This window comes from Antedon bifida, chromosome 7 (assembly GCF_963402885.1).
Source record: "Antedon bifida chromosome 7, ecAntBifi1.1, whole genome shotgun sequence".
In the NCBI taxonomy this organism is placed as follows: Eukaryota; Metazoa; Echinodermata; class Crinoidea; order Comatulida; family Antedonidae; genus Antedon; species Antedon bifida.
Window position 1 is genome coordinate 17,802,577 of NC_136232.1, and position 27,155 is coordinate 17,829,731.

General features: G+C 34.5%; 1 protein-coding gene across 1 annotated transcript in view; it reads left to right on the plus strand.

The window, feature by feature from the left end:
- Positions 1-27,155, plus strand: part of LOC144848623 (amine oxidase [flavin-containing]-like) — a 62,542-nt gene that overhangs the window by 20,134 nt on the left and 15,253 nt on the right. Inside the window, exons 5-10 of the mRNA XM_078705441.1 lie at positions 32-123; positions 387-528; positions 7,115-7,267; positions 7,841-8,000; positions 8,265-8,361; positions 18,293-18,346. Of these exons, the coding sequence (XP_078561567.1) occupies positions 32-123; positions 387-528; positions 7,115-7,267; positions 7,841-8,000; positions 8,265-8,361; positions 18,293-18,346 (698 nt within the window). The remainder of the gene's footprint in view (positions 1-31; positions 124-386; positions 529-7,114; positions 7,268-7,840; positions 8,001-8,264; positions 8,362-18,292; positions 18,347-27,155) is intronic.

The window sequence follows — 27,155 nt, forward strand, 5'->3', positions numbered from 1 at the left end:
TGAATGACATAATTTTAATAATTTTAATCAGATTCCATCTTCTGCACCATGGGAATGTCCAAATGCTGAAGAACTAGATAAAATGACAATGCAACAGTGGATAGATGAGAATACATGGACTAAGTAAGATAATTAATGCTTTAATGTTACTTTCTGTACGAACAATCTGATACTAAATCGTGATAGATTCTATACTAGTGAATTATTCATGAATATCTTCGTAATGTATATTTACTGGATTCATTTTGGGCTATAGGCCTAGTATCGTACTCCTAATAATGAGTGCCTGATTTGTCACAATGATATAATGCTACATGGCATACTGTTTTTTAGGAAAGCAGTATCAAGACATATTTATATAAGGTTTTATAATCTATTCCTTACAGGACTGGTAATCGTTTCTGTACACACATGGTTAGTCAAATTTTAACAGCTGAGCCTCATGAGATGTCTGTTCTATTTTTCATGTGGTATATCAAGCAATGCGATGGGTTTCTACGAACATTTTCAGCAGAAAATGGAGGTCAGGTGAGTTTCTGTTTCATCTAGATGCTGGTTTATGTAATTATTCTGTCCTGGTAGTCCAAGAGCATTAGAGTTTGACCCGGACATTTCTGGTAACAAGCTGATTTTTTCAGAAAAGGTCCAGAACTATGATTGGAACATCATACTAGAAGTCTTGAAAAATCCTCCTTGTGCTCTCCGAGAAATCCAAGATGGCGTCCAAAATGTCCACCATTTTAATTGGTCTATAACTTTGTAACCGCTTGTCATAGATAATTGATTTTGGTGTCAAATAGTTCACAATATATACATTCATATTTGCTCTAATACAAAATTTTGTCAAAAAATGGCCACTACTGCTGTTTCTGGCAGTTTGACCTTTGACCTGGTCTTATCATATCTTGGTAATGGCTTGTCTTAGAGAAGTGAAATTAGGCCCAAATTGTTCAGAACATGCATATTTTTATTTGGTGTAATGAAATATTTTATCCTCTTTGCACCCATGATACCATATTGAGCAAAGTATCAGGAGCAACAGGACGTTCTGTTTCAATTGGTGCAAGAGACCCATCTTGCAATCTCCATCCCCATTCTGTAGGAGGAAGTGTATTGCCCATCCAATCCTGAACTGTTAAATAAGTGCAGTACGAATGTTGCTTTGCTGCCGCACTAGTTGGAGGTAGACTGGCCAACTGAAATTCTGAACTTAGAGAACTACGACTGATTACCCGTTTATATGCAATGTGTCGGTATTCATCAAGTGATTTAAATTGTTGGACTGCTCCATACAGTTTAAGTATGAACATTTCTCCAGCTTTTCTCACCTCGTCATGACTACTTGTAGTTGTGAACATGTCCATCACATCATATTCTTGTCTTTTATGAATCATGTTAAATGCTTTACGCTTTCCTTGTCGATAGATTGCAGAAACCGTGTCGCATCCTGTTACAGCATGTATAAACATCAAGTGATTCTTAGTGTCGCCTATAGTATTTTGAATTTCATTAATGTTGTAGACAGTTACAGGATTTTTGCAACATAACATGTACATATCTGTGGTAGGAGTTGCCCTAGACACCAACATGACAAGTACATCAGTGTCTGTACCAACGACAACAACAGGGAGCTTTTCTGTCTCCGCTACAGTTAATGCTGTTGAAATGGCAAAATAGTGCACAAATTATCTATTTTAATTTATTCATTTTCAGAAACAAAAGTATGAATCAATATAAATATACAATTATTATCATTTTGGAACATTTTGCAATTTTAATATCAGCTGCTGCTTTTACGGACTTACGAAAGTTGGAAAAGCTCTCAAAAACATTTATAAAAGCAGCAGCTGATATAAACTACTTAAACAATTATCAACATTAATTAAGCAAATAGCTTTAAAGTGGCGATCATTACATTATTACCTTACCTATCCTCTACGGGTCAAGTGTCCCATAAGGCTACAAGATGCTCTCTCCAGTCAGTTTCTAGCTTCAGCTCTAGCTTCATTCCATGATCTTCAGCCTAATTTATCTCTTTCCTTCTCCACTGTGCGCCTCCAGGTTGTTTTGCGTCGACCCATTTCGTTTCCCTTCTGAATAATGCAGTCATACAATGGCATTCAGGATTCATCCTCAGAACATGGCCTATCCACTTCCACCTTCTCATTTTCACTTCTTTTTTTAACTTTAGTTTTGGTAATTATTTCTGTGTTAGACATAACATATGGCCATCTGATTTTTAAGATTCGTCTTAAGCATTGAATTGAAAGATATCCAATTTCTTCTTGTCTCCCTCATTGATTTTCCATGTTTCGTAGCCATAAAGTAGTACAGATTTTACTAGTGAATTAAATAATCTTATTTTGGTTTTCAGTAAGTATTTGTTGGACTTCCATATCTGAGCTAGTTTCATAAATGACGTCATTGCTTTCCGTATTCTACTATTGATGTCTTGACTACTAATAATGGCGCCTAGGTATGTGAATTTATTGACCTCATTTAGCTCCTGGTCGTCGATTTCAATTTTATTCTTGCTGTTAATCCTTAATACTTCTGTTTTCTTTTTATTTATTTTAAGCCCTGTTTTTGCAGCGAATTCGTTTAGTTTTGTTGCCTTTGACTGCATATTCTGAACATTAAATGAAAGGAGCGCAATGTCATCCGCAAAGTCTAAGTCCTCAAGTTTGGTCGTAAATTTCCATCGTATCCCGGTATTACTTCCATCAGTTGTTTTCCTTATAATCTAGTCAACTGCACATCTCCCTGCTTCACTCCTGATTTGACTTCAAACCACTCTGACACTACTCCATCGTCTAAGATGGCACACTTGCTTTCTTCATATAGAATCTTTATCAGTTTTATGATTTTATTTGGTATTCCATAGATTTCCAGGATTTTCCACAAACTTCTCTGTGCACTGAATCAAAAGGTTTTTCAAAATCCATGAAAATGATATATAAGGCAGAATGCCATTCTACAGCTTGTTCAACAATATTTCATAGGACAAATATTTGGTCCACCATGCTTCTGCCTTTTAAACCTGCTTGCTCATCTCTAATAGCATGTTGTCCAGCCCATTGTTTATTCTGCTTAATTACACTCTACCAAACACTTGCTAGGGGCAGAGGTAAGAGTTATGCCTCTCCAATTTCCACATTCGGTAAGGTCACCCTTCTTTGGTAATTCTATGATGAGCCCCTGTTTCCATGTTTTTGGACTACTTCTTTTTCCCATATTGTCTTAAATAAATCTTCAAGACATTCAATTGTTATGTTAATTCTTTAACTTTAATTTCATCTAAGCCACCACATATACCATTTTTCATTTTCTGAACTGCAGTTCTGATCTCTGCTTTAGAAATATATATTCAGTTAAGATTTCATCTATGGTTGGATAGATAATATCTTCTGTATCATCTGCAACTGTGTGTTCTGGAGTAGGCCTGTTAAGAATCTCTTCAAAGTGCTCTCACCACCTCTCTCTCTTCTCTGCATCAGTTGCAGACCTGTCCTTTACTACATTGGTTACTTTCCTCTTTTCATTGCTTAACGTCTTTGTAATTTCGTACAATTCTCTCATTCTTCCAGCTGCTTTCTCGGCTTCCGTTGTCAGGTCGTCTGCCCATTTCCTTTTATCTTTTCTCATGCTGTTCTTAACTTTCTTATCTGTATCTCTGTATCTCTCCATGAGATTTTGTTTAATTCTGTCTTACTTTGCTTGTTCAATATTGCTCTTTAATTTTCTTCTTTGGCTTTTGTCCTTTTTTCTTGTAGCCAAGTACTTCTTTTGCAGTTTTCTTGTATGCAGTTATAATGCTAACTCCATTTTTCTCCACATCTTCTCTTTCGCTGACATCTTTTAACACTTCAAATCTGTTATTTAGTTTGATTGAAAATTGCTTTCTCGTATTTGGATGTTCAAGTTTAGTGTCAAACTTAATCCTGCTACTAGTTTCAGTTTGATTTTTGTGCGAATTAGTTGATGGTCATTTGCGATAACAGGCACCTCTCATAACACGAGTGTCCCTTATGGATGATCTGTGTTGCCTACTAACTAGTATATGGTCTATTTTGTTGTGGGGATGTCCAGGTGTATTTGTGTATATTTCGGTGTGAAAAGATTGTACCAGTTATCACCAAGTTGTTTAGACCACAATTGTCATCAAGTCTTTCTCTGTTATTGTTTCTTTTTCCAATGTCGTGTTTCCCCGGCCCTTATACTTCATTTTCCTTTCCCACTTTTGCATTAAAATCTCCCATAAGTAGATCGTGTTTGTGCATGCTGTCCGTGACTGATTGCAACTGCTCATCAAAGTTGTCTTTCTCCTCTTTGGTTGCATCATTTGTTGGTGCATACGTTTGGATGATTGACAATTTCATGAATTTTGAGAAAAATCTTGCATATATAATTCTGCTATTTATTGTTTTCCATTGAGTAGTGATTTCTCTGCTTTCTTTGACATCATCAGTGCCACACCGTGACGATGTCCTTGAAAATATTATGCTCTCTCCAGTCTGACTTTTCCAAATCCTAGCCATCTGCATTCACTGACTCCCAGTATATCGATTTTGATTCCAACATTTGTAATTTCTTGTGGCTTGGTTATTGACGTCTTCAACCGCTGAACGTCCTTTCGGCTTTGGTCCAACAGTCTCATACTGTCCACAAATGTGATGTTATCATCAGCTGGTATTTGGACCGTCACGTCGCCAAAGCCTTCCTCAGTATTACTAACTGGTATCTGAGTTTCTCTTATAGTTTCCGTTACAAAAATGTTAACTGAACCGCAGTAGGTTTAATTTCGGGGTTTTCCTTCCCCTAGCCATCGCCTCGTTAGCCTGACACAGGATGGTGTCAGTTTCCAGGGAGCACCACAGGGAGGTGATGTTGACTTGAGTGTTCTACGGTTCACCGAAAGACTACTAATTTTCACCCAAAGCTTGAGCTAGCCGGTCCTGACACTTGATGTTACAAATGTCAGGCGTCAGAACACCCCATGCTCGACCCATTACATTATTAACAACATTAAATTGTTGAAATTTACTCACCTTCAAAGAAATCTTTAATATCTCCGGTAGGAATACAGTTATACTTTACTCCAGTTTTGTATGTAACAAGAAAAAAAAAGTTCAAATCCAAATACTAAAACTATTCTGTATGGTAATAATTATAACATGTTAGTGACAAAAATATGAGTAAAGTTATTTCGGTTGGCCATCAAATCCTGTCTACATAATTGGTCAGATTAATATTCATGCAGATGATTTCACACTATAGTTTGCGCCTTATGTTCATTGAGACTATACAGTATGTATGTTTAGGAATTCCAATGGAAATGAAAACTACATAGTGCCAGTGTAGGCCTAATGGATTATTTTATATACTGTACGCATATGTATATATATGTATATATATTTTATTATTTTTTGGGACCTGTACAGTTCGACAGAAACTCAGTGAAAAAGAATGTGAACAACCTACCTTTCTGTAATACTACTTTACAGTAAGATAATGATGAATTTTTATAACTTTAGCAAAAGACGTGTTTTTATGAGCTTCAGACGTGTTTTTATGAGCTTCAGATGTGTTTTTATGAGCTCCTAGCTTGATGGCGTAAATCAGCATATACACATTCCTAACGGTCTCATATCTTCATATTTTTACCTGTTGCAATTCCCTTCCCTTCAACTGTGATTTTATTATTGATGTCTTTACCTATAACTTTTAAATGAGTTTTTGTGAATATTATCGGTGCTTTACGGTTTACTGTTGTTTTGCTCTACGGATCTGTAATGTCTACAACAAAGGACGGAACAAAGCAATCTACTAGGCATTCCACATAGGTGGTACAGGCCACGAAGACGGAGATTCTACAATATGATGAGCTGGCAGCCATGATCAACAACAGCATTGCTATTGCCTTTAAAAGTAAGGAAATCAAGGATATCTTCGGATGCGTAATATCAGAGGTAAATTGAGTCCAAACTCACGCCACTTTTAGATCGGTTTGATAAAATCGAAAGTCGGCTCTTCGACATTGAGCTCGCAATGGTCGAAACCTCCAATCATCTTGATAAAATCAACGATCTTGAGCAAAATATCCAAGCACAGGATGCTGAATTAGATTCATTGCAGCAATATAGTCGACTTAATTTCATCAGGGTATGTCGGAGAAAGAAGGAGAAAATACTGATGATCTAATAATTAATATGGTGAAGGATAAGCTGGATACTGATCTATCGTTCGATCACATAGATCCTTTGTAATTTACTTAAACTCAGAGACTGTTTTTGAACTTGTATACTATATTATACCGTTACTTGTATTAATTGTTATTGTTCTTTGTTATGTTCAATGTTAATTCTGTTTATTCTCATTTAATGATAATCATAATGCTAATATTGACCCAGATCTTCAATTTTTTACTGATTCTATGAATATATCTAATTATTTTCATCCAAGTGATTTTTCTAAATATACTAACGAAACTGATAATAAGAAAAGCTTTTCCACCATACACTTCAATTCCAGAAGCCTTAGTCGTAATTTTGATTCGATTAATATTCTTTTAAATTCCTTAAATTTCAACTTTGATATAATTTCTATTACGGAAAGTTGGTTGAAGCATGACAGCCCTTTATTGCATATACCAAACTACTCTTTTATTTCTAAACACAGACATCTGAAAGTTGGCGGTGGTGTAGCAATGTTTGTTCGAAATGAACTTTCATTCAGAGAAAGAGAAGATCTGTCAATCTTTTCACAGTTATTGTACTCGAACTGTACAGGATATGCATATCCCTCTTCATAAAAAAACATCATTTCAATATAACATAAGATTTAGTGGACCTAAACTATGGAATAAACTACCTTCAAATATTAAAGTTGCTGTATATCTAAGAAAAGCTTTTCATTTAAACTTTAAAAATATATCACATCCAAGTATTAATTTTCATTATATTACATTTTATGATAATAATTATAATGATGAGTAACAAGAAGACGAACAGTTCTTAATTTATACCAAAATTATTCTTTTAGTTATTTTCTTATTTAGTTTAACCCATGTTATGTAAATTTATATTTTGTTATATTTGATATTGTTGATCTTCAGGAAAGAAAATTCATTGGTGGGTCACAACAGATTAGTCTTCGTCTCCAAGACAAATTAGGAAAAGATAAAGTGATCTTAAATAGTGTTGTGATGAGTATCGAGCAGAACGATAATGAGGCTGTTGTTAAAACGCTTGGAGGAGAAATATACAAGGTATAGAATAAGATGTAGTCTACAAAATGTCATTAAAACAATGAATTTAGCACTTAGGTTATTTTGTTGTATTGTCATCTGAAAAGTAACCAGGAGTGAGAGCAAGCCAAGCTTCTGCACTCACTACTATTCTAAAAATGATTTTATTATTTATATTCTAAAAACTCTATATTAGGTGGCTTTTATGAGGGGTGTCGTTGTTTTATTTTATTGGACAAAATAATAAATATGTTAAACACCACTTTTGTGTATCGTTTACAGTATACACAAAGGCTTAGTCTAAGTTTGGTATTTAGTTACAGAGATAACTGTAAAATAGCATTATTATTTATTTTTTTATTCTTTCTTTAAATTCTTTGTTTTTTATTTTTAAAGTTATTTACCTGATAAAATATTAAATATTTAAAGAAAAAAATATCAGCCGGAAGGACATTTTCTGGAAGAAAACGCATTTTTTGTTCCATTTGTTTTGTTTTCTATAAGCGTTTTTGTTTTGGCAAAAGTGGATAACTTTATTAAACCTACAAAATGCCTATTTATAGTTTAATATTTTAAAATTCTATTCTAATTCAGTCTAGATATGTAGTGATGGCCATTCCTCCTGGCATGATACAAAGGATTAACTTTATGCCACCATTACCTCCATTAAGAAACCAACTCATCGCCCGTGCCCCAATGGGATCTGTTCTAAAATGTATTGTGTACTATAAAACACAATTTTGGAGGAAAAAAGGTAACCTTTATAAGTGTTTACTTCTATAAGATGAATTCATTAAAGAGATAATGTCAATACAAATGATGGGTGATGCGTTGAGACGAGGTAATAAACTGCCAAGTGACATGCAACACTAGTTTATATGTTCTGAATAAATGAGTAAGATGATAAAATGATGGACGTTGAATTGAATAAACAATATCTGCAGTGACTTTTAGTATTAAATGATGTTGCTCTAAGAATAATTTTTTACTAAATTCTCTCATTTCTAATAATCATAAGGTTTTTGTGGCTCAACTTGGAGTATTGATCCAGAGTTTCCAATTAAATGGTCGTTTGATGATACAAAACCAGACGGAACTGCACCAGCCCTAATCACGTAAGTCTTGTTTTCTTTAAATTCAATTTCAATCATTTTCTTTATTATTATTAAGACACTCAATCAAATTAGACATGCCAAGGGTTGAAACCGTAAATACAGATTTATTGCTTCATTATAAAATATGTACATATATACATACAAACAAGGCCATATACATGGCTGCAGTCGCGTGCTCAAATTTGAGTTAGTGTTTACAGACCAACCGACTGACCAACCGACCGACATAGTGAGCTGTAGAGTCGCGTTGCATGTGACTAAAAATTACAAATAAATATAAAATAATGACAATTAGGAGTGGCTACAGTAGATTATTATACCATTTTCATTTCATCTTAGTCTATCTTGTTCCGTGGCAGCCTCAACGCTGTGAAAGTCATTGATACTGTTGAGTTCCTCGACATTTCGATCAATATACTTTGATTGTGCGAATACAGGAAGTCCAGGAAACTGGAAATATAAGTAAAATTAGGTGAGACTGGTGTGAAAGCTAAAACATAGCAAGGTTCACAGTGGGAGGGATTGAATCTAGCGCATTGTTTCTCATGAACAATGATGAATTTAGAAACTAGCTATAGAAGAGCCTAGTTTCAGGTGTGAACAGCAAAGCTAAATAGCATTGTTTCGAAGTGGGATGTAGACTGGCCAAACAAAAACCATTAGAAAGGGTTGTGAAATGTAAACTGGCCAAAGACTATGGCTTTACTGGTGCGTCTGGAATGCCAAGAAGGAACAGTAGCAATTATTTTAGCATCTTTCCAATTAACTCGGTACTGTTGTGAGAATGCATAACTATGAATGCTTTGTCTCGCTCTACTCTTCTGAACTTCTTTAAGCCTGATTGGAAGGTCACACGTCTAGTCTTCCCAATGTATACCTTTCCACATTCGCATGGGATACACACCAGACGATGATGGTTTGTCCTTGTGTGTTTGAAGAGACTCTGACAACTTGTTGAGTGCACTATCAAATATTTTTATGTCGGCATGTTGTAGTACTCGCTGGATATGATGAGAAAGCTGTCCCACATATGGTAAAAATACAGAGACTTTACTTTCAGACTTTCTAAACTCTGCAGGATCCGTTGTTGCTGGTTGCTGATATCATTTTGTTGTAACCATTTGAGTTCCAACGCTTTGATGACATTGTTGTATTTTTTATCTTTTTGTTGCTGACGATGTGCGATAATTTAATGAGAGTCTTTACTAACTGATTTCCTCATCGATGGATGGAGGAAAGATCGCTTATGTAAATATCTATCCGTGTGAGTGTATTTGCGATAAACTTTGAGTCCCCTCAGGTTGTTTTTTTTGTAACAAACACGCCGAGAAATGGTAAAATGTGGTTGTTTTTCTCTTCCACATTGAATGTTATAATTTTGATGTTGAGAGTAAAGTTGTTTAGAAAACAATCTAGGTCCACTTTGCTGTACTGCCAGATGATGAATGTATCATCGCCATATCGAAGCCAGCGTTTTTGTCGCTTGTTGGTGTTCTAAAAAGATATTAGCAATGTCTGGGATAAATGAGATCTCATAACCATGCCTTCAGTTTGTTTAAAGTAGTGATCTTGCTATTTGAAGTTAGTAGATAATATACATGGTAGAAGTAAGTCATAGATTTCTTCTGCAGTAAGTGCGGTCCTCTGTTGGAGTTTAGGGTCAGCATGCAGTCGATGTTTGACTATAGTGCAGACTTCCTGACTGGAACATTTGTGAGTAAAGACTTGATGTCGAAGCTGATCAGCTTGTCCTGTAAACGTCCTTGATGATGTTCCACGAAATGCTGAGAATTCTAGTTAGTCTACTAGTTAGAGTCCTACCAGTGGGTATACTATTTTGGCTAGATGTTTTGCCAGGTTGTAAGTTGGTGAGCTTCTGTAAGAGACGTATCGTAGGTTGCCCAAAGAGTCTGGGAAAAGTCGTTTTGATAAAAGTTGGTGGTAGACGGACCGTACCGTACCACCGTTTTCTCAATACCTCTGCATGACGTTAGGAGAGTGTTTATTCACAGGTAATTTATAGACTATAGTACCAACACCATTTCTGGTTTGTATAGTCTATTCTGTGCCTATCTTACCTGAATAAACCAAAATTAGCCAGTGTAACAACGGACTATGTACTACTAGTCAGCGGTGATATTGGTGCCATATTATTAGTGGAAATGGTACTGTGTGTTATGTTCTGTTTTACCTCAACACATGAGACAGACATGCAACTCACACAGGGGCCATTTTGTGTAACCTTTATTAACACTTGCCATAGAGGGCAGCATAACTCAAATACAATACATAACATCTTCCTTTTTTTCAAAATAGCAAAACCTTACTTCTGGTTCACTAATAAACTCTTATGGAAACAATAACTATAAACTCTACATTTTCATTGATTATGTTAATTAATCCAATCAATTTCAATCACTATAAATATAACTTTTCTTCTCCAACATATTTACAAAAAATCAACTATCCTTGTTTTAATCATAGATCAATTAACTCTACTATACACTATATGATTTCTAACTGTATTCAATCTCTACTCATAATAATCTTTATAATGTGATGGTTTGTGTATTTGTCGGCCTCTTTTAGTCACATATTCATGAGGTTGAATGATTGGTGTTTTTAAGTTGCTATCATTATTTCGGTATGATGATTTGTATTTTTGTGAATTAGAATTATGTAATTGTTGTTGATTGTTATCTTCTCTTGTTTTGAGTAAATCTCGTCTATTTCGTCTGTATATTCTTCCTGATTGTGTTTTAACTGTATAAGACCGTGGTTGATGTGGTTGTTTGTTCTGCGGTAAAACTTCTGCTTTTTTCCATGTTTTTTCCTGTGTTCTTATTCGTACTGTATCTCCTTCTGTAAGTGGTCTTAAATCTGCTGATCATTGATCACAATATTGTTTCGCTGTTTCTCTGTGAATGTTTAGTCGTGCTTGAACTGTTGATGTTTTTTTGATTTCTGGTTCGAGTAGTGCTTTTGCTGTTGGTAGTCTTGTTCTTGTTCGTCTTCCAAATAATCTTTGTGCTGGTGATCCAATGTCTTTGTCTCTTGGCGTATTTCTTAAGTTTAGTAATGCCAGATATATGTTCTCATTGTTGTCAATGCATTTCTTCATGATTCGCTTCACTGTTTGTACAGCTCGCTCAGCCATTCCATTACTTTGTGGATACAAAGGGCTTGATGTACAATGTTGGAAATTCCATTTCTCAGAAAACTTAACAAATTCATGAGAATTGAACTGAGGACCATTGTCCGATATTACTTTTTCAGGAATTCCATGCACTGAAAATATTTTGCTCAATTTTCTTATTGCTGTTTGGCTTGTAGAATCTGGCTCTAATCGTTCAATTTCAATAAACTCTGAGTAGTAATCTACTACAATGATAAATGATGTTCCTGAATATTCAAACAAGTCTGTTGCTACTACTGTCCATGGTTATTGTGGTACTTCACTTGGTTGCATTGGCTCTTTTGGTTGATAATTTCTGTTTTCCTGACAAGTGTCACATCGTGAAACGTTATCTTCAATTTGTTTATTCATCCCTATCCAGAAAAGTATATCCCTTGCTAATTGTTTGCATTTCACTTTTCCTAAATGACTCTGATGTATAATTTCTAGCATTTCTTTTTGCTTACTCTTTGGTACTACTACTCTATCTCCTTTAAACACTATCCCTTCTACAACTGATAATTCCTCTTGAAATTCAAAGTATGGTCTTACTTCTGCTTCTGTTCTCCATTTAGTTTGTGGCCATCCTTTTTGTATTGTTTCTATTACTTTTCTTAATGCTGAATCATTTGCTGTTGCTTCCTTAATTTCGTTGATTTTTGCATCACTAAATGATGAAACGCTTTTGATTTCGTTCGCACATACTAAAAATCCTTGTTGATCATCTACTAATCCTGGATAAGTATCTGATACAAATGCTCTACTAAGTGCATCCGCTACAGGTATGTCCTTTCCTGACTTTCCAATCAGTTTAAATGAGTATTGTTGTAATCTTAACACCATCTTCTGTAATCTTAATGGAATCTGATGCAATGGTTTCTCAAATATTCTCACTAACGGCATGTGATCTGTCTCAACAATAATATCACTTCTCCCATATACATAAGTATGAAATTTTCTAAATGCAAATACTATCGCCAACAGTTCTTTTTCAATTTGAGCATATGCATATTCTGTTGTGGTTAGTGCCTTAGATGCATAAGTTACTGGACTTCCATTTTGCATTAATACAGCTCCTAATCCGGACTGCGAAGCATCACATGATATAATCATAGGGTCTGATAGGCTGTAGTACTTTAGTACTGGCGCTGAACTCATTAGTTCTTTTAATTTCTCAAATGCTTGTTGATGTTTTTCTTCCCAACTAAATACAAAATTTGGTTCATTGCTACTCTTTACCAACTGTCTCAGTGGTTCTGTAATTGATGACAGGTTTGGAATGAATTTACATGTATAAGTTACCATTCCAAGCAGTGTTTGAATTTCTGCAACGCTTTTTGGTTTCGGCATTTGTGCGACTGCTTTCACTTTTTCTTGCGATATTCTTACTCCTTTGTCAGTAAGTACATGTCCAATGTATTCAACTTCTGTAGTACACAGCTTTGTTTTATTCAGGTTAAGTTTCAAATTCTTTTCTCTGCATCGGTTCAAGACTGTTTCTAACCGTTGGTTATGTATTTCTATTGTTGATCCATGTATCAATATATCGTCCATTATAGTCTCTACTCCTTCGATGTCTCCAAACATTTCATTCATTGCTCGTTGGTACAATTCTGGGGCTGTCGAAATACCCATAGGCAATCTAAGATACTTATATCTACCGAAGGGTGTATTAAATGCTGTAAGTAATGTACTATCTTCATCTAATTTTAACTGAAAATAACCCATGTTTGCATCAAGTACAGTAAAGAATTTGGATCCATTTGTTCTAGTTAATACATCTTCTATTGTAGTCATTGGATGATATTCCCTTAGTAATGCTTTGTTTAGATCTTTTGGGTATATTGTAATTCTTAAGTCTTTTTCTGAGTTTTTCTTATGTACTACATGTAAGCTACTACACCATGGAGTTGGTGTCCCAATTGGTATTTTCTTAATTATTCCTGCCTTTTCTAATTGTTCTAATTTAATTTTGGTTGGCTCTCTTAATGCCGCTGGCAAATGGCGCGGAGAATGAGCCACTGGTTTACATGTCGGATCTACTTTGAGAGAATATACTCCTGGTACATTACCTATGCCAACTGTAACATCCTTATATTTCTCATAGATTTTGTTTGAACTTTGACTCTTATTTTCATTTAGGTTAATTTCATTAACTCTTCTTATGAGGTTTAATCTAACACTATCTTTACCAGATAACACATTAGGTACTTGGCTTTCTATTACTTCACAAACAATCGTATACATTTTATGATTGCTTTTTACAGGAATGCTAACCTTGCCTATTGGCTTAATAGATGCTCCACCATATCCATGTATGACAATATTTGTTTTCTCTAATTTAGGCATACTCTTCATATTGTTATATGTTGTTTTTGTAATTACGGAACATTCCGCTGCTGTATCAATCTTAAACATTATTGTATCATTTTGATCGGTTTTGAATTCAACCATCCATTCATTATTGTTACACTTATCATCATTAAAATGTGCAAATAAATCCAAATCTGTAAAGTTGATATCCTCAACATCATTATAACTTTCATTTACATCATCATTGTGTACATTATCTTGTAATTCATTACACAAAACATTTTTTCTTATTCTACAACATCTAGCATAGTGTCCAACCTTATTACAGTGTCTACATACTTGTCCATACGCTGGGCAGTTTCTTTTGCTGTGCTGATTACCACATTTTTGACAAGTAAATGGTTGTCTTCCATAATTAGCATGCGAATAATTTTGCTGTGGACCTTGTGGTAAGTCACGTTGGAAGGTGCGTTGAACTGTGTGTCTACCTCGTCCTCGTGATCTATGTCGTTGCTGATCGTTACTTCGTTGGTACGCTCTTCCTCTACTACTTGTTGTAGGTCTGTGGTGTCCAAATGTATGTGAATCAACACGAGCTTCGATTGTGGTACCTATACCATTACTAATATTGTGTTTTGTACTGCACAGTTTCTTATTTTCCTTAGCTTGTTCAAATGCCATGCTTTTCTTTACAATATCATCTAGCGAAAGATCATCATCCCATAATTTTTCTCGTAATTTTTCATCACGTACTCCATTTGATATTTGTATTGCAATTTGTCTATCTTCTAACTCTCCAAACTCACAATGTTTGGCTAATTCTCTAATTTCAGTTATATAGTCAGCTAGTGACTCTGATTCTTCCTGCATCCTATTTTGGAAATTTGTGACATATTTCTTAATTAGCTTTTTTGGTTCAAAGTATCCATCAAACTTAGCCAATACAGTATTCAAATTATCTTTGCTCTGTCCAGCTTCAAAAATGAAATTGTTGTATACCTTAATGTATTCTTTTCCCATCATGCACAATAGCATTGCGACTTTCCTACTACCTGTTGCTGTTGCCTTGTTCGTGGCTGTCAAATACAGGTCAAAATTTTGTTTCCATTCGGCCCATGCTGTAGCTGTATTTTCATTTGGGTTCACTCTAAATTGTTCTGGGGGTTTAAACTCCATATCTATTACTTTAGTTTAAACAAATGTATCCTTCTGACACCATGTTATGTTCTGTTTTACCTCAACACGTGAGACAGACATGCAACTCACACAGGGGCCATTTTGTGTAACCTTTATTAACACTTGCCATAGAGGGCAGCATAACTCAAATACAAAACACTGTGAAGTGTGGACTGTTATCCTAAGCAGGGATGTCATAAAAAAAACGCCCATGAAGTACATTAGCGACCGTACACACTTGATACATATTTGCCGGTTGTTGTTGTCTGAGGAGTTGTACGACATCCGGATAGCGGCCCTGACCCAATTTAGTGATTGTCGATTTTGCGGCCAGTCAATGTAAGACCACGGATAGATAGATGTACGTTTCATATACGTTAAGAATACACTAGCGTAGTCCATACGCCAAGCACGTCAAGAAATGTTGTAAATGCACACAATTTATCAACCTATGACCTAGACTACATTATAAATAGGTCAACATATACACGTTCCTTGTAAATTACTCATACGCCAAGATACTCCAGTGTACACAAAATGTGTTTTAAACTTAAAGATGTATTGTCCCTTTAAACACAAAAAAATGAAGGTCAAAATATTCTAAATTTAAATTGGCCATATCAAAATAATATTAAAGTTATTCACTTTAAGTCGAAAATTTGAGCCAAAAACAAGAAGTTTACGTAATTAACAGGTAAATTAATTTGATTACATTTCGTCTGGAAAATCATCGCGAGCGAAAGTAAACAAAGATTTCAAACCACGAGTATGCATTATGCATATGCTAATTAAGATTGTTTACAACTTGTCATGGTTGAGAAGGTGTTTTCACACAGACCGCAAGGAAGTTTTATGATTATGCATACAGAGTAGCCAAACAAGCGCGTTGCATTATGAGATATGTTTTGATCGAAAACTTTGACTGGAAGTCAAAGTTATTTTTTAAACAAAAAAACGTCTGTATTTCAGTTAAATGATTTTTTTTTTTCGACTAATTTTTGGTGAAAGTTAATAACTATTATGATACTTCAAAATGACCCACTTTTTTTCGAAATATTTTATTTTTTTGGAATTAGACAAAGGGACAATACATCTTTAAGATTAACTTGTCTCAAACTTATTTCCAATTTATAGTGACAACTCCTAAAGTAAAGAACATATCTCTCTTATTTAGCTACCGTATGGACAGAGCGTTTAATTATTTGTAACTAGTATCTGTCAGTGTACTTCATACATGGGAGGATAAAAGATGGCAGAACCTTCAGGTCTTTCCTCGAAGCGCATCGTCATTATTCGATCGCTACTATATAACCCTCCAATGCTGAAGATCCCTCAGGAAATGATAACAGGGTATAAGGATCCTGGATGGATAGAACTGACGACGACGAGGGGTGCTTGTAGGATCGCTGAAAAGTGCTCAGTACCCTCCGGCACTACAGAGGTTATCTTCGTATTATAAATATGGGGAATCTTGCAGCCTAACTGATTCAGAATTTCGCACATGTGGACGACACATACAAGAACCTTCTCCTCTCCTATGGCCCCTTTATGTCGAGTGTGCATTCTTTTTCTAATATTTTTGTTTAATAGGCATCCAGTGTTGAATTTGAAACCTCCAATGAATTCCATGGTATACCTCAAAAAGTCTAAATAATACCAAATAATATTACATTGTTTGATTTTGCATCTTTCAGTTTTACAACTGTGCAATTAGGACTCTCACAAACCTACTCCAATGAACATATTGTGTCTTAGTGATCAAATTTAGCTTCAAACCATAGGGCTGTATCAAGATCAGATTGAATAGTTGAGGGCAGGTTGTGATATTTAAAGATGTCTTGTAATAAATTACAATGTCACCACCTTTTCCTGTTTCAAATTTTGTATCTCTTATAATTGTATGATACTTTTTAATCGTTATTTTGCCATCAGTAATTTTTTCATTCTACCAGGCTTCAACAATTGCAATTATGACATGAGGTTTTTTTTTTTAATTTCTGGGAGCAATTAATTTCTTTTATTGGTTAGATAAATTTCAAACCACAGTCTAAACTTATCATTTTTTCCAGTGTTAGTCCGACACATCTGTGTTTCAAAATGTCAAATTAATATACGACAGTATCATGAATTTCTATAGTTTAAATATAAAATAAATAAAAATCAAAAATGTATTTCTTCTTCTTTGTTCTTGGGATGTATTTTTAATTAATCTTGGGATTTATTACGGAGGGCGGCAAAAATTGGATTTAAAGCTCAGGTACAGGCATGAATTTTAACCATAATATCTGGTTAATTGTACATAAATCAAATATCTGTAATAGAAATCTAGACGAAAAAACATTAATATCCCTTAAAATGGTCAAATACAAAATTTGACAAAATTCTGGTATGAAAACCAGGAAGCCTTTTTTTCAGTAGTTAGGTAGTTTAGCCTAATGTAATAAAATGTCTGGTGACTCCCTAGAAGGTAAAAAAAAGATGGTGGATATAGAGTGGATAATTTTTGCTATAGCATAAAAATGAAACGCTGAAGTTGAATAAAAATACCAGACACGTAAAATTCAAGTTATATTACCCATATTTAGTCATCTGATAAGATTTTTTACCATGCCGTTTATTTTTCATAGCTTTTTAAAAATGCCTCTCTATTTACAGTTGTGTACAAAAGAATAGAGATTTTGCTGTGTAATTTGAACTGATAAGAAAGTGCTTATTTTCAACAAGATTGTGTAACACAAATAAAATCCCAAAAATGATGAAACATAGGACAAACTATAGATCGATAATTATTGGAATATATGATCAATAGAAATTTTTTGCCCGCACCTGGCCTTTAACAATTCGGTCATTGTTACTAAATCCGTTTCTCCCTAAGTATCCCCTCTAATAACTTCTTGCCAAGTTCTCTATGTTCAAAATGCATTCATATTAAAACATTTTCTGTCAATCTTTGCCGATATCCTTGATTGATAGCGTGTGGTGTTGCTACGAAACTTCCAATATACAGGTAAGCCGCAGACTTTGCTATCTGCACTAAGTTAAAAGAAGACTGGTTTATATTTACGATGAACTTTTTTTTTTACACAATTATAAATGGCTATGCTGTTTTTATTAATACTAACTGTTCTTTAAGAATATGCCGATGTTGGGAGTATCACAAATTATGTTTCTATTATCTCTCTTGAAATATGTCTCAGTGTAATATATAATATCCATAATTGTTATCTACTGTACTTGGAAAATATTAATTTAATTTTTTTCTGGTAGGTTCATAACTGCTAACAAAGCTAGAGAATTCTGTGCACTAACTAAGGATCAAAGGTAAGCTTAGTTATATCTCATCTTTGCTTTACATACATAAACCAAATAGGTATAGGACCATTTGATCCATCACACAGCTTGCTAACTAGTTTTCGCGCTGCGGCTTTATCCAGCTATATTCCCAGAGGACTACTCATCAAGCGGAAGCTATAATTCTGGAGGCTGACAGTTTTGGAATTTTGTAAACTTGGACGGGTCATGCTCAAATTACAAACCCCAAAGTACGTCTGGGAGAAGAGAGTATGAAACCATTTGCTGATAATACAGTATTTGAGATGCATGTAGACGGTAATCTGTAAAATCTTTTTCAATAAATAATGACTTCGTTCTTGCTGTCAACCTAGGCCGGGTATTATAATAATTCACTGTCAAATAATCGAAACTTTATTTTGGCTGTCAACCTATAGGCTGGTATTTTTACAATGCCCTTTGCAAAAAAGCATTATATGATAAGGATATACAGATCATATACTGTTTACATTATTTCCACTCTGTTGCTTCACAAAGAGTTGGCGTCGTATACGTTTATCATACGGATGTATACTTTGTTTATTCATGATAAAAAATACTGTATACGGGACAGTATACGAATCGTATACAAACTATATCCCATTTATAAATTATTTAAAAATTGGCGCTGACGCTTCCCAAATGTTTACAGACAAACAATATCTCATATAAACCAATAATTATAGCTTACATAAAATAAAATCATATTATTTGTGGAATAAAAGTAAAGTCCATAAACTGAATTATTTAGTATGTAACACAGCAAAATGTCCATGCCAAGTTAACTCATTCTCATGCAGCTCATGTTACACACCACGTGCAAGCTTTGGGCGCTCATATTACATCATTTATGTTAAGTGATCCGTGAAGTGTGTTGTGAGTATGTCGGATCGTTACCGAAGTGGGGTTTTTGGGGTTTACTCATTTCTGCTAAATGTTAACATGTGCTCTAACCAAGAAATACAGTGTGAATGGTGTAAAAAGTGTATGGTTTTGTTGTTAAAATCGGTCCACATTATAAACAATGAGAAACGTTCCTACAGCTCAGTTCCCGCTCAGTCTTGAAAATTAACAGCGTTGTTTTACTTCAAAGAGATCCTGCAAATGTCTAAGGGTCTGTTTCTGCTGCATAACGCAATTTAACCGGTTATTTTAAAATAGATTAAAAATAGATAACAATAACAAGACCGCATTTCTGCTCAATTTGTGCTCCGAAATAACCGGTTAAATCTATGGGTGGTCGTCGAGCAAAACGTCATCATTACCCAAAATGCAATACACTCAGACGGAAGTAGTAAGTTGGCTGTTTGTTTACATCGACGTCAGTACACACGTGTGTGATATCGCCGAACATCTCAAACATGTTAACATAATAAAATGTTGTCTCCAGGTCTACAAGTTTTGTTTTTTGTAAAGCCTACTTACCATCACTAATAAAATTAATTCTCGTGCCGCCTTCAATAAACATGGGGAGGGTCGTGCAGCGCCCGATCGCCTAGGATAATTATTATCTAGCCTAACTCCTCAAAAAGGCGATGTCATACGGCCCTTCCCACGTGAACGACTGTTGTCTTTCGCGAGCGCGGTACTACTAAACACCAAACGGAAACAAAAACGAGACTCAGAATGTTGCAATACCTACCAAACGAGAGTATATAATTGTTAATTAATTATGAAAACCCAACTTTTATAGCAAAAATCGTCCGAAATTATGTTAAAAACGATGAGTTTAGCCGCAAAAACTTAAATCAAACGAGTGTATCCAAGTCATAGAATATCGCACGCACATAGTGCCTTTAATAGAATAATGAGTGTTGAACATTATTTCGTATATTTATGTACTAACATAAATAATAGCACATTTCTATGCTTAATAAAATCATATTTAATATATTATCAAAGGCTCTGATAACCTTTGTTTTCGGTCGATGTGATGTTTTTCTAAAAAATGATGATGTAACCCAACTTTTATAGCAAAAATCGTCCGAAATTATGTTAAAAACGAGTTATAGTTTTCCTCGTGGAATATATATATATATAGTTTATTTTATATCATTGTTGTTACTTTGGGAGTACGGAACCTGAACTCTTGTTATAGTGATTAGGTTCACTTTTAGGTTCCTGCCTACTCCCTTAGTTTCTGTGTTTTTGTTTGTTTGTAACTGGTTTTTGGCAATAAATAATAATAATAATAATAATGTAAAACGATCAAAGTAAGATTGTTCATTGTTCTCATATTAAAGGCACTAAGGGCGTGCCATAAATACGCTCGTTTGGTTTCAGTTTTTGTTGCTAAATTCATCGTTTTTAACATAAATTCGGACGATTTTTGCTATAAAATTTGGGTTTTCATAATTAATAAACCATTATCTATTCTCGTTTGGTAGGTATTTGCAACATTCTGAGTCCCTTTTGTTTCCGTTTTGGTATTTTATAGGACCATACCCTTCACGAGCGTTTATTAAGAGCCATTGTCTGTAAAAATCAAAGATTTGGTGGCAGATGCAAAAAAATGGATTTCTCTCAAATTTTTACCATGAATAGACATTTCAATAAAAAGCATATCTACAACATTCATTTTAATTTTTAGCCTCCGTTGCCATGACAACGGTCAATTATCCAAATTTTGATGTTTTTGCCATTTTTCACAGATTTTCTATAGTGAAAAAGTACAAACTTGTATACTTATTTTAACCAAAAATACTTACAGTATACAGTTTTTGTTTATAGCAGTGTAAACAACATGTATTGAGTTCCATTTAATGTAGAAAAAAAAAATTTACAAATTGGAGTTTGGTTGATACCATTATTTTAAAAAGGGGTGTTTTTAAAAAATATTTTTTTTATAAAAGTATACCTCATAAACATACCTATAACTTCCAAAGTGGTGTTTTTATATCAATGAGGTTTTGTAATTTGATAGTCAATAGGTTTGTCAACAATAATCACGAAAAAAACACTGGGGTAAATTTCGTACATAGGTTTTGTGTTGCCAGGAAAATACGAAAAATACAAAAAAATACAAACAAAATACATGAAACAAAATACATGAAACACAATTTAAATATGGCTAATCCAATAATAAAATGTATATGTGGCTTGTCATGATGCTACTAGAGTCATACGAATAGTTTAGATAAAATACGAGAATGGGTTGCCAGGTTTATTTCAATTAATTGCCAGAAAAACAGTATTTCGCATTGAAATATTTAGTTGATGGAAAATAATGTTAAACTTTGAAATAATTGCGTCAATGGTTTTTATAAATGTTTACGTCTATTTTGTGTAAAGAGATACAGAAAGACCTCCCAAAAAATCTGACCTTGTAAATAGGTCATTTGAGGTCAAAAGGGGTCAGAATGCAAAACAGGACAGGTCCCCACTTTACTACAACTATTAATGTTTGATCAAAATTTACAAGATAGTTCAAAAAAATTCTTAACAGTTTTCATTTTTTACCTATAGTGTTACCTTAGCAACCATTTCTATGTGTAACTAAGGAAAGTAATTTTTAAAAAAACGTAAAAAATGGCATTTTTATGAATGCAAAGAATTGATTGCATTTGTAATTTTTCTCAATTTTACTTCTACTGCATTCTAATAATCTTAAAGTGATGACAAACTTGACCTTGTAAATTCATTCATTTTGAGGTCAAAATGAGGTCAACATTTTACCATAGTAACTGTTTCTATGCGAAAATATTTAACAAATAATGGGTTTTTCATAAATACAAAACATTTTTTCTACATAGTTTTACATTTCTACTTTTTTCCAAATTTACTTTAAATACTGAATCCTAATAATCTCAGAAAGAAAGTCTTGACAAATCTGAATAAAGGTAAAAAATTGACCTTTAGTGTTATCTTAAACCTGTTTACGTAACTAAGGATAATTTTTTTTAATATGGGGTTTCATGACTATAAACAATTGATTACATAGCTTTACTACTTTTTCCCAAATTTACTTATCTACTGAATCCCAGAAAATGTCTGACCTTGTGAAAGGGTCATTTGTTGGGTCAAATTATGTCAAAATGTATTATTTATGTTATCTTAGAACCTTTTTATAGAACGTTTTTATGCGTAACTGAGGATAATTGTTTTTTTAAATACTGTACAGTTGAACCTCCCGTAAGTGGCCACCCTCGGGACCTGGAAAAGTGGCCGCTTACGGGCGGTGACCCCTTACGGGAGGTTCTCCCGATAAAGGGCCAAAATCACGTATTATGGCTATACACGATATTCTTAACGAAACGAGCCTCTCAATTTTCCAGCTGATTGTATTATTATTTATAATCAGGTGGTTTAGTATTTTTTAGCATTTTCAGACAAATGTTAAAAGCTTTTATCATATGAAAAATGGTCGGTCAAAATCTGTGTAGTTTTCTCATCTCTTCACAGTAATGTTTTTAAAACCGCTTCGAAATAAAGCGGGTGGCCGCTTACGGGAGGTCAGTTATCATACAAAAAATCTCATTTTTAGTATAAAAAGGTGTCCGCAGCTACTTACGGGAGGCTGCTTACGGTGGGTACCAAATGCACTAATTAGATAGGAAGAACAAACAGGCTTTTCAAAGTGCGTCCGTTAAGGGAGGTGGCCACTTACGGGAGGTGCCCGCTGTAAATAAAATATGGGGTTTTCATGAATAAAAATAATCACAGAAGAAAGTCCTTACGAATATGACCTTGTAAAACGGTAATTTGAAAATGCAAATGAGGCATGCCTGCTAATAATCTACAAATTTAAATTTGTATAAGATAAGTATGAAAAATTTAAAGAATATCTCAATTTTAGTTACCATAGTAACTGTTGCTATGCATAACTCAGGGAAATTAAATAATTATCAAATAATTATTAATTAATAATTAATACTGAATCCAACCATCACAGTAAAAAAAATATAGAATTTCAATTTAAAACCAATATTTAATATAAAGTGTGATATTTTACATGCTGACCTTAAATGAAATGAAATTTCACATCAGGGCTTCGAAAGTGGTGGTGGATGGGCATGTGGGATCTTCTGCTTAGGTTAGCAAATAAAAGAAGTAAAAAATGAAAGAGGAGCTTCAAAATAAGAGAGGAGTAATCTGTTGCAAAGATTAAAATTCACAACGATCTGATAATTTATTCAAATTTCCAGAGGATATAACCTAAAAAATGACATTAAAACTGGGAATTACAGAATCTATAATTAAAAATATTGGTTTTTTTTCTCACAACACAACTAGAACTATATAAAACATTAAGAATTTTTCTGACCAATGAGTTTCAAATCAGATAATCAAAGAAAATAAAATGTTTTTACTAATATACCATGTTTTTTTTTTATAAAAATGCCTATGTTTCTCGCAACACTGCTTGTAGATTTTTAAATTACCCCAGTATTTTATTTTAGAAATCAATTAATAAACATTAGAACTACCTATTTGTAATAAATCAGCTAAAAAAATACACCACTTTGGGCGTTATGGTGAAGTAAAATTTAGTTGCATTTAACAATTTAAAAAAAGTGAAAACACCCCTTTTTAAATAAATGGTATCTCCCAAAGTATGAAATCAAAAATAAAAAAAAAATATGAAACAGGTACACAATGCATTGTTATTATGCATACACTAATTATTTTTTATAATTAAATGAACAAAACAAAAATATCATTCATCAAAGTAGTACCAATATCCATTTTAAAAAACCTTAAAAAAGGACAAAATTTGTCAAAAACACAAATTTGGCCGTTGCCATGGAAATATATGTGTGAAATAAAAAATACTTCATATTTGATTTCTCTCAACACATATATAGCCATGTTCAAAATTTGGAAGAAATCCATTTTTTTTAGTCTGCCACTATTTTTTATATTTCTTTGATTCTTACAGACAATGGCTCTTAACGCCTCAAATTGTTTAGCTTGGGTAGTCCGGAACTCCACCCCGAATTCCTCTTTTACTTTCGCAAAAATGCTCTTATATATCTGTGAATCTTTTCTATTGCCTGCCATCCTTCCCCGTATTTTCTCTCCCCCCCCCCCAACCCCCCCCCCCCCCCCCCCCACAACTGAATAACATATCTTGTGATTTCAATCATCCACATACATGTTCACTTCTTCGTTCGACTGTCAAAACCACAAGGAAAACACACATGGTACGCGACGGTATCTGACCCGGGGTCACAACTGTCAATCAAATAACCGTTATTTCGTGTTGCAGCTAAGAATTGCTCAGCGATAACCGGTTAAACAGCGTTCTAACACCGATTTAAATTGGTGTTTTTAACCGGTTATTTTGCGCTGCCTTTTAACCGGTTACCAAAAATATGTCCTGTTTCTGCTGGCAAGAAAATGGAGTTAATTTATTCACACCGATTTTAATTTATTCACACCGATTTTAACCGGTTATTTTTATGCAGCAGAAACAGGCCCACAGAGGTGATTGTAGACCTTTGTTCTTACAACTACAGTCTCGGACTACAGTACATACAAGCGAGCGTTACATATACAGTATTCAGATTACCAATTAGTTAACTTTACTTTTATGCTGTTTGCAATTATATTTTTATTTCAATAATTTCCCCCTTGTATTTTTCACACAATCGCTTACATTTACAACAATAGTACAATGATTTCAATGTCAGAAAATAGTATCCACATTGTTCTAAAAGTTAAAAAGTATTAAAGTAAATAGTCATCGTAAAAAATAAATGTTTTGTACCCACAACCATTCCCCATGAACACCTAATTAACATATGAATTAGTATATAGACAAGAAATTTACTTAGATTAATAAACAATGTCTACCAGCAAAAAAAAAAAAATTGGACAAAATTGGAACATCCAATATACTGTAAACAGGAAAACACATACAACTGTACTGAATTGTTTTACATTTCATTAACAACAGTATATATAATCAAAATAATCTTATATTTAATTAATTAATTTGAAATGATAAAGATGAGAAAAAGAATGAGAAAAAGTCGCCCCAACCGAGATTCGAACCCGGAACCTTCTGCTTGATATGCAGATGTAACCATTAGACCACTGGGGCTTTCATGGTATGGTTAAATAAAATGATACAAGATGGACTTTATTATATATAAAGAATTAATTTTCTTTGCCTACTGTGTTTATATATATAAAAAGTATCTCTTCGGAGATCCCGCCTCGTGAATAAAAATACTGAAAGATGAGGGCGTATCAATTTGATCTCTGTTGCGCGTGCGTACAACTGAGGACTAGTGCTGTTCCGCCGTACCACGCCGAGAATGTTAAAGAGTCGCTATCCAATCGAGTTTGAACAATACCATGAAAGCCCCAGTGGTCTAATGGTTAGGGCAACTGCATATCAAGCAGACGGTCCGAGTTCGAGTCTCGGTTGGGGCGACTTTTTCTCATTCTCACAGATTTCCTCATCTTTATCGTTTCAAATTAATTAATTAAATTTCAGTATATCACCGGGCGGTTTAGAATTAATGTTCTTTGCCTACTGTGTTTATATATATAAAAAGTATCTCTTCGGAGATCCCGCCTCGTGAATAAAAATACTGAAAGATGAGGGCGTATCAATTTGATCTCTGTTGCGCGTGCGTACAACTGAGGACTAGTGCTGTTCCGCCGTACCACGCCGAGAATGTTAAAGAGTCGCTATCCAATCGAGTTTGAACAATACCATGAAAGCCCCAGTGGTCTAATGGTTAGGGCAACTGCATATCAAGCAGACGGTCCGAGTTCGAGTCTCGGTTGGGGCGACTTTTTCTCATTCTCACAGATTTCCTCATCTTTATCGTTTCAAATTAATTAATTAAATTTCAGTATATCACCGGGCGGTTTAGAATTAATGTTCTTTGCCTACTGTGTTTATATATATAAAAAGTATCTCTTCGGAGATCCCGCCTCGTGAATAAAAATACTGAAAGATGAGGGCGTATCAATTTGATCTCTGTTGCGCGTGCGTACAACTGAGGACTAGTGCTGTTCCGCCGTACCACGCCGAGAATGTTAAAGAGTCGCTATCCAATCGAGTTTGAACAATACCATGAAAGCCCCAGTGGTCTAATGGTTAGGGCAACTGCATATCAAGCAGACGGTCCGAGTTCGAGTCTCGGTTGGGGCGACTTTTTCTCATTCTCACAGATTTCCTCATCTTTATCGTTTCAAATTAATTAATTAAATTTCAGTATATCACCGGGCGGTTTAGAATTAATGTTCTTTGCCTACTGTGTTTATATATATAAAAAGTATCTCTTCGGAGATCCCGCCTCGTGAATAAAAATACTGAAAGATGAGGGCGTATCAATTTGATCTCTGTTGCGCGTGCGTACAACTGAGGACTAGTGCTGTTCCGCCGTACCACGCCGAGAATGTTAAAGAGTCGCTATCCAATCGAGTTTGAACAATACCATGAAAGCCCCAGTGGTCTAATGGTTAGGGCAACTGCATATCAAGCAGACGGTCCGAGTTCGAGTCTCGGTTGGGGCGACTTTTTCTCATTCTCACAGATTTCCTCATCTTTATCGTTTCAAATTAATTAATTAAATTTCAGTATATCACCGGGCGGTTTAGAATTAATGTTCTTTGCCTACTGTGTTTATATATATAAAAAGTATCTCTTCGGAGATCCCGCCTCGTGAATAAAAATACTGAAAGATGAGGGCGTATCAATTTGATCTCTGTTGCGCGTGCGTACAACTGAGGACTAGTGCTGTTCCGCCGTACCACGCCGAGAATGTTAAAGAGTCGCTATCCAATCGAGTTTGAACAATACCATGAAAGCCCCAGTGGTCTAATGGTTAGGGCAACTGCA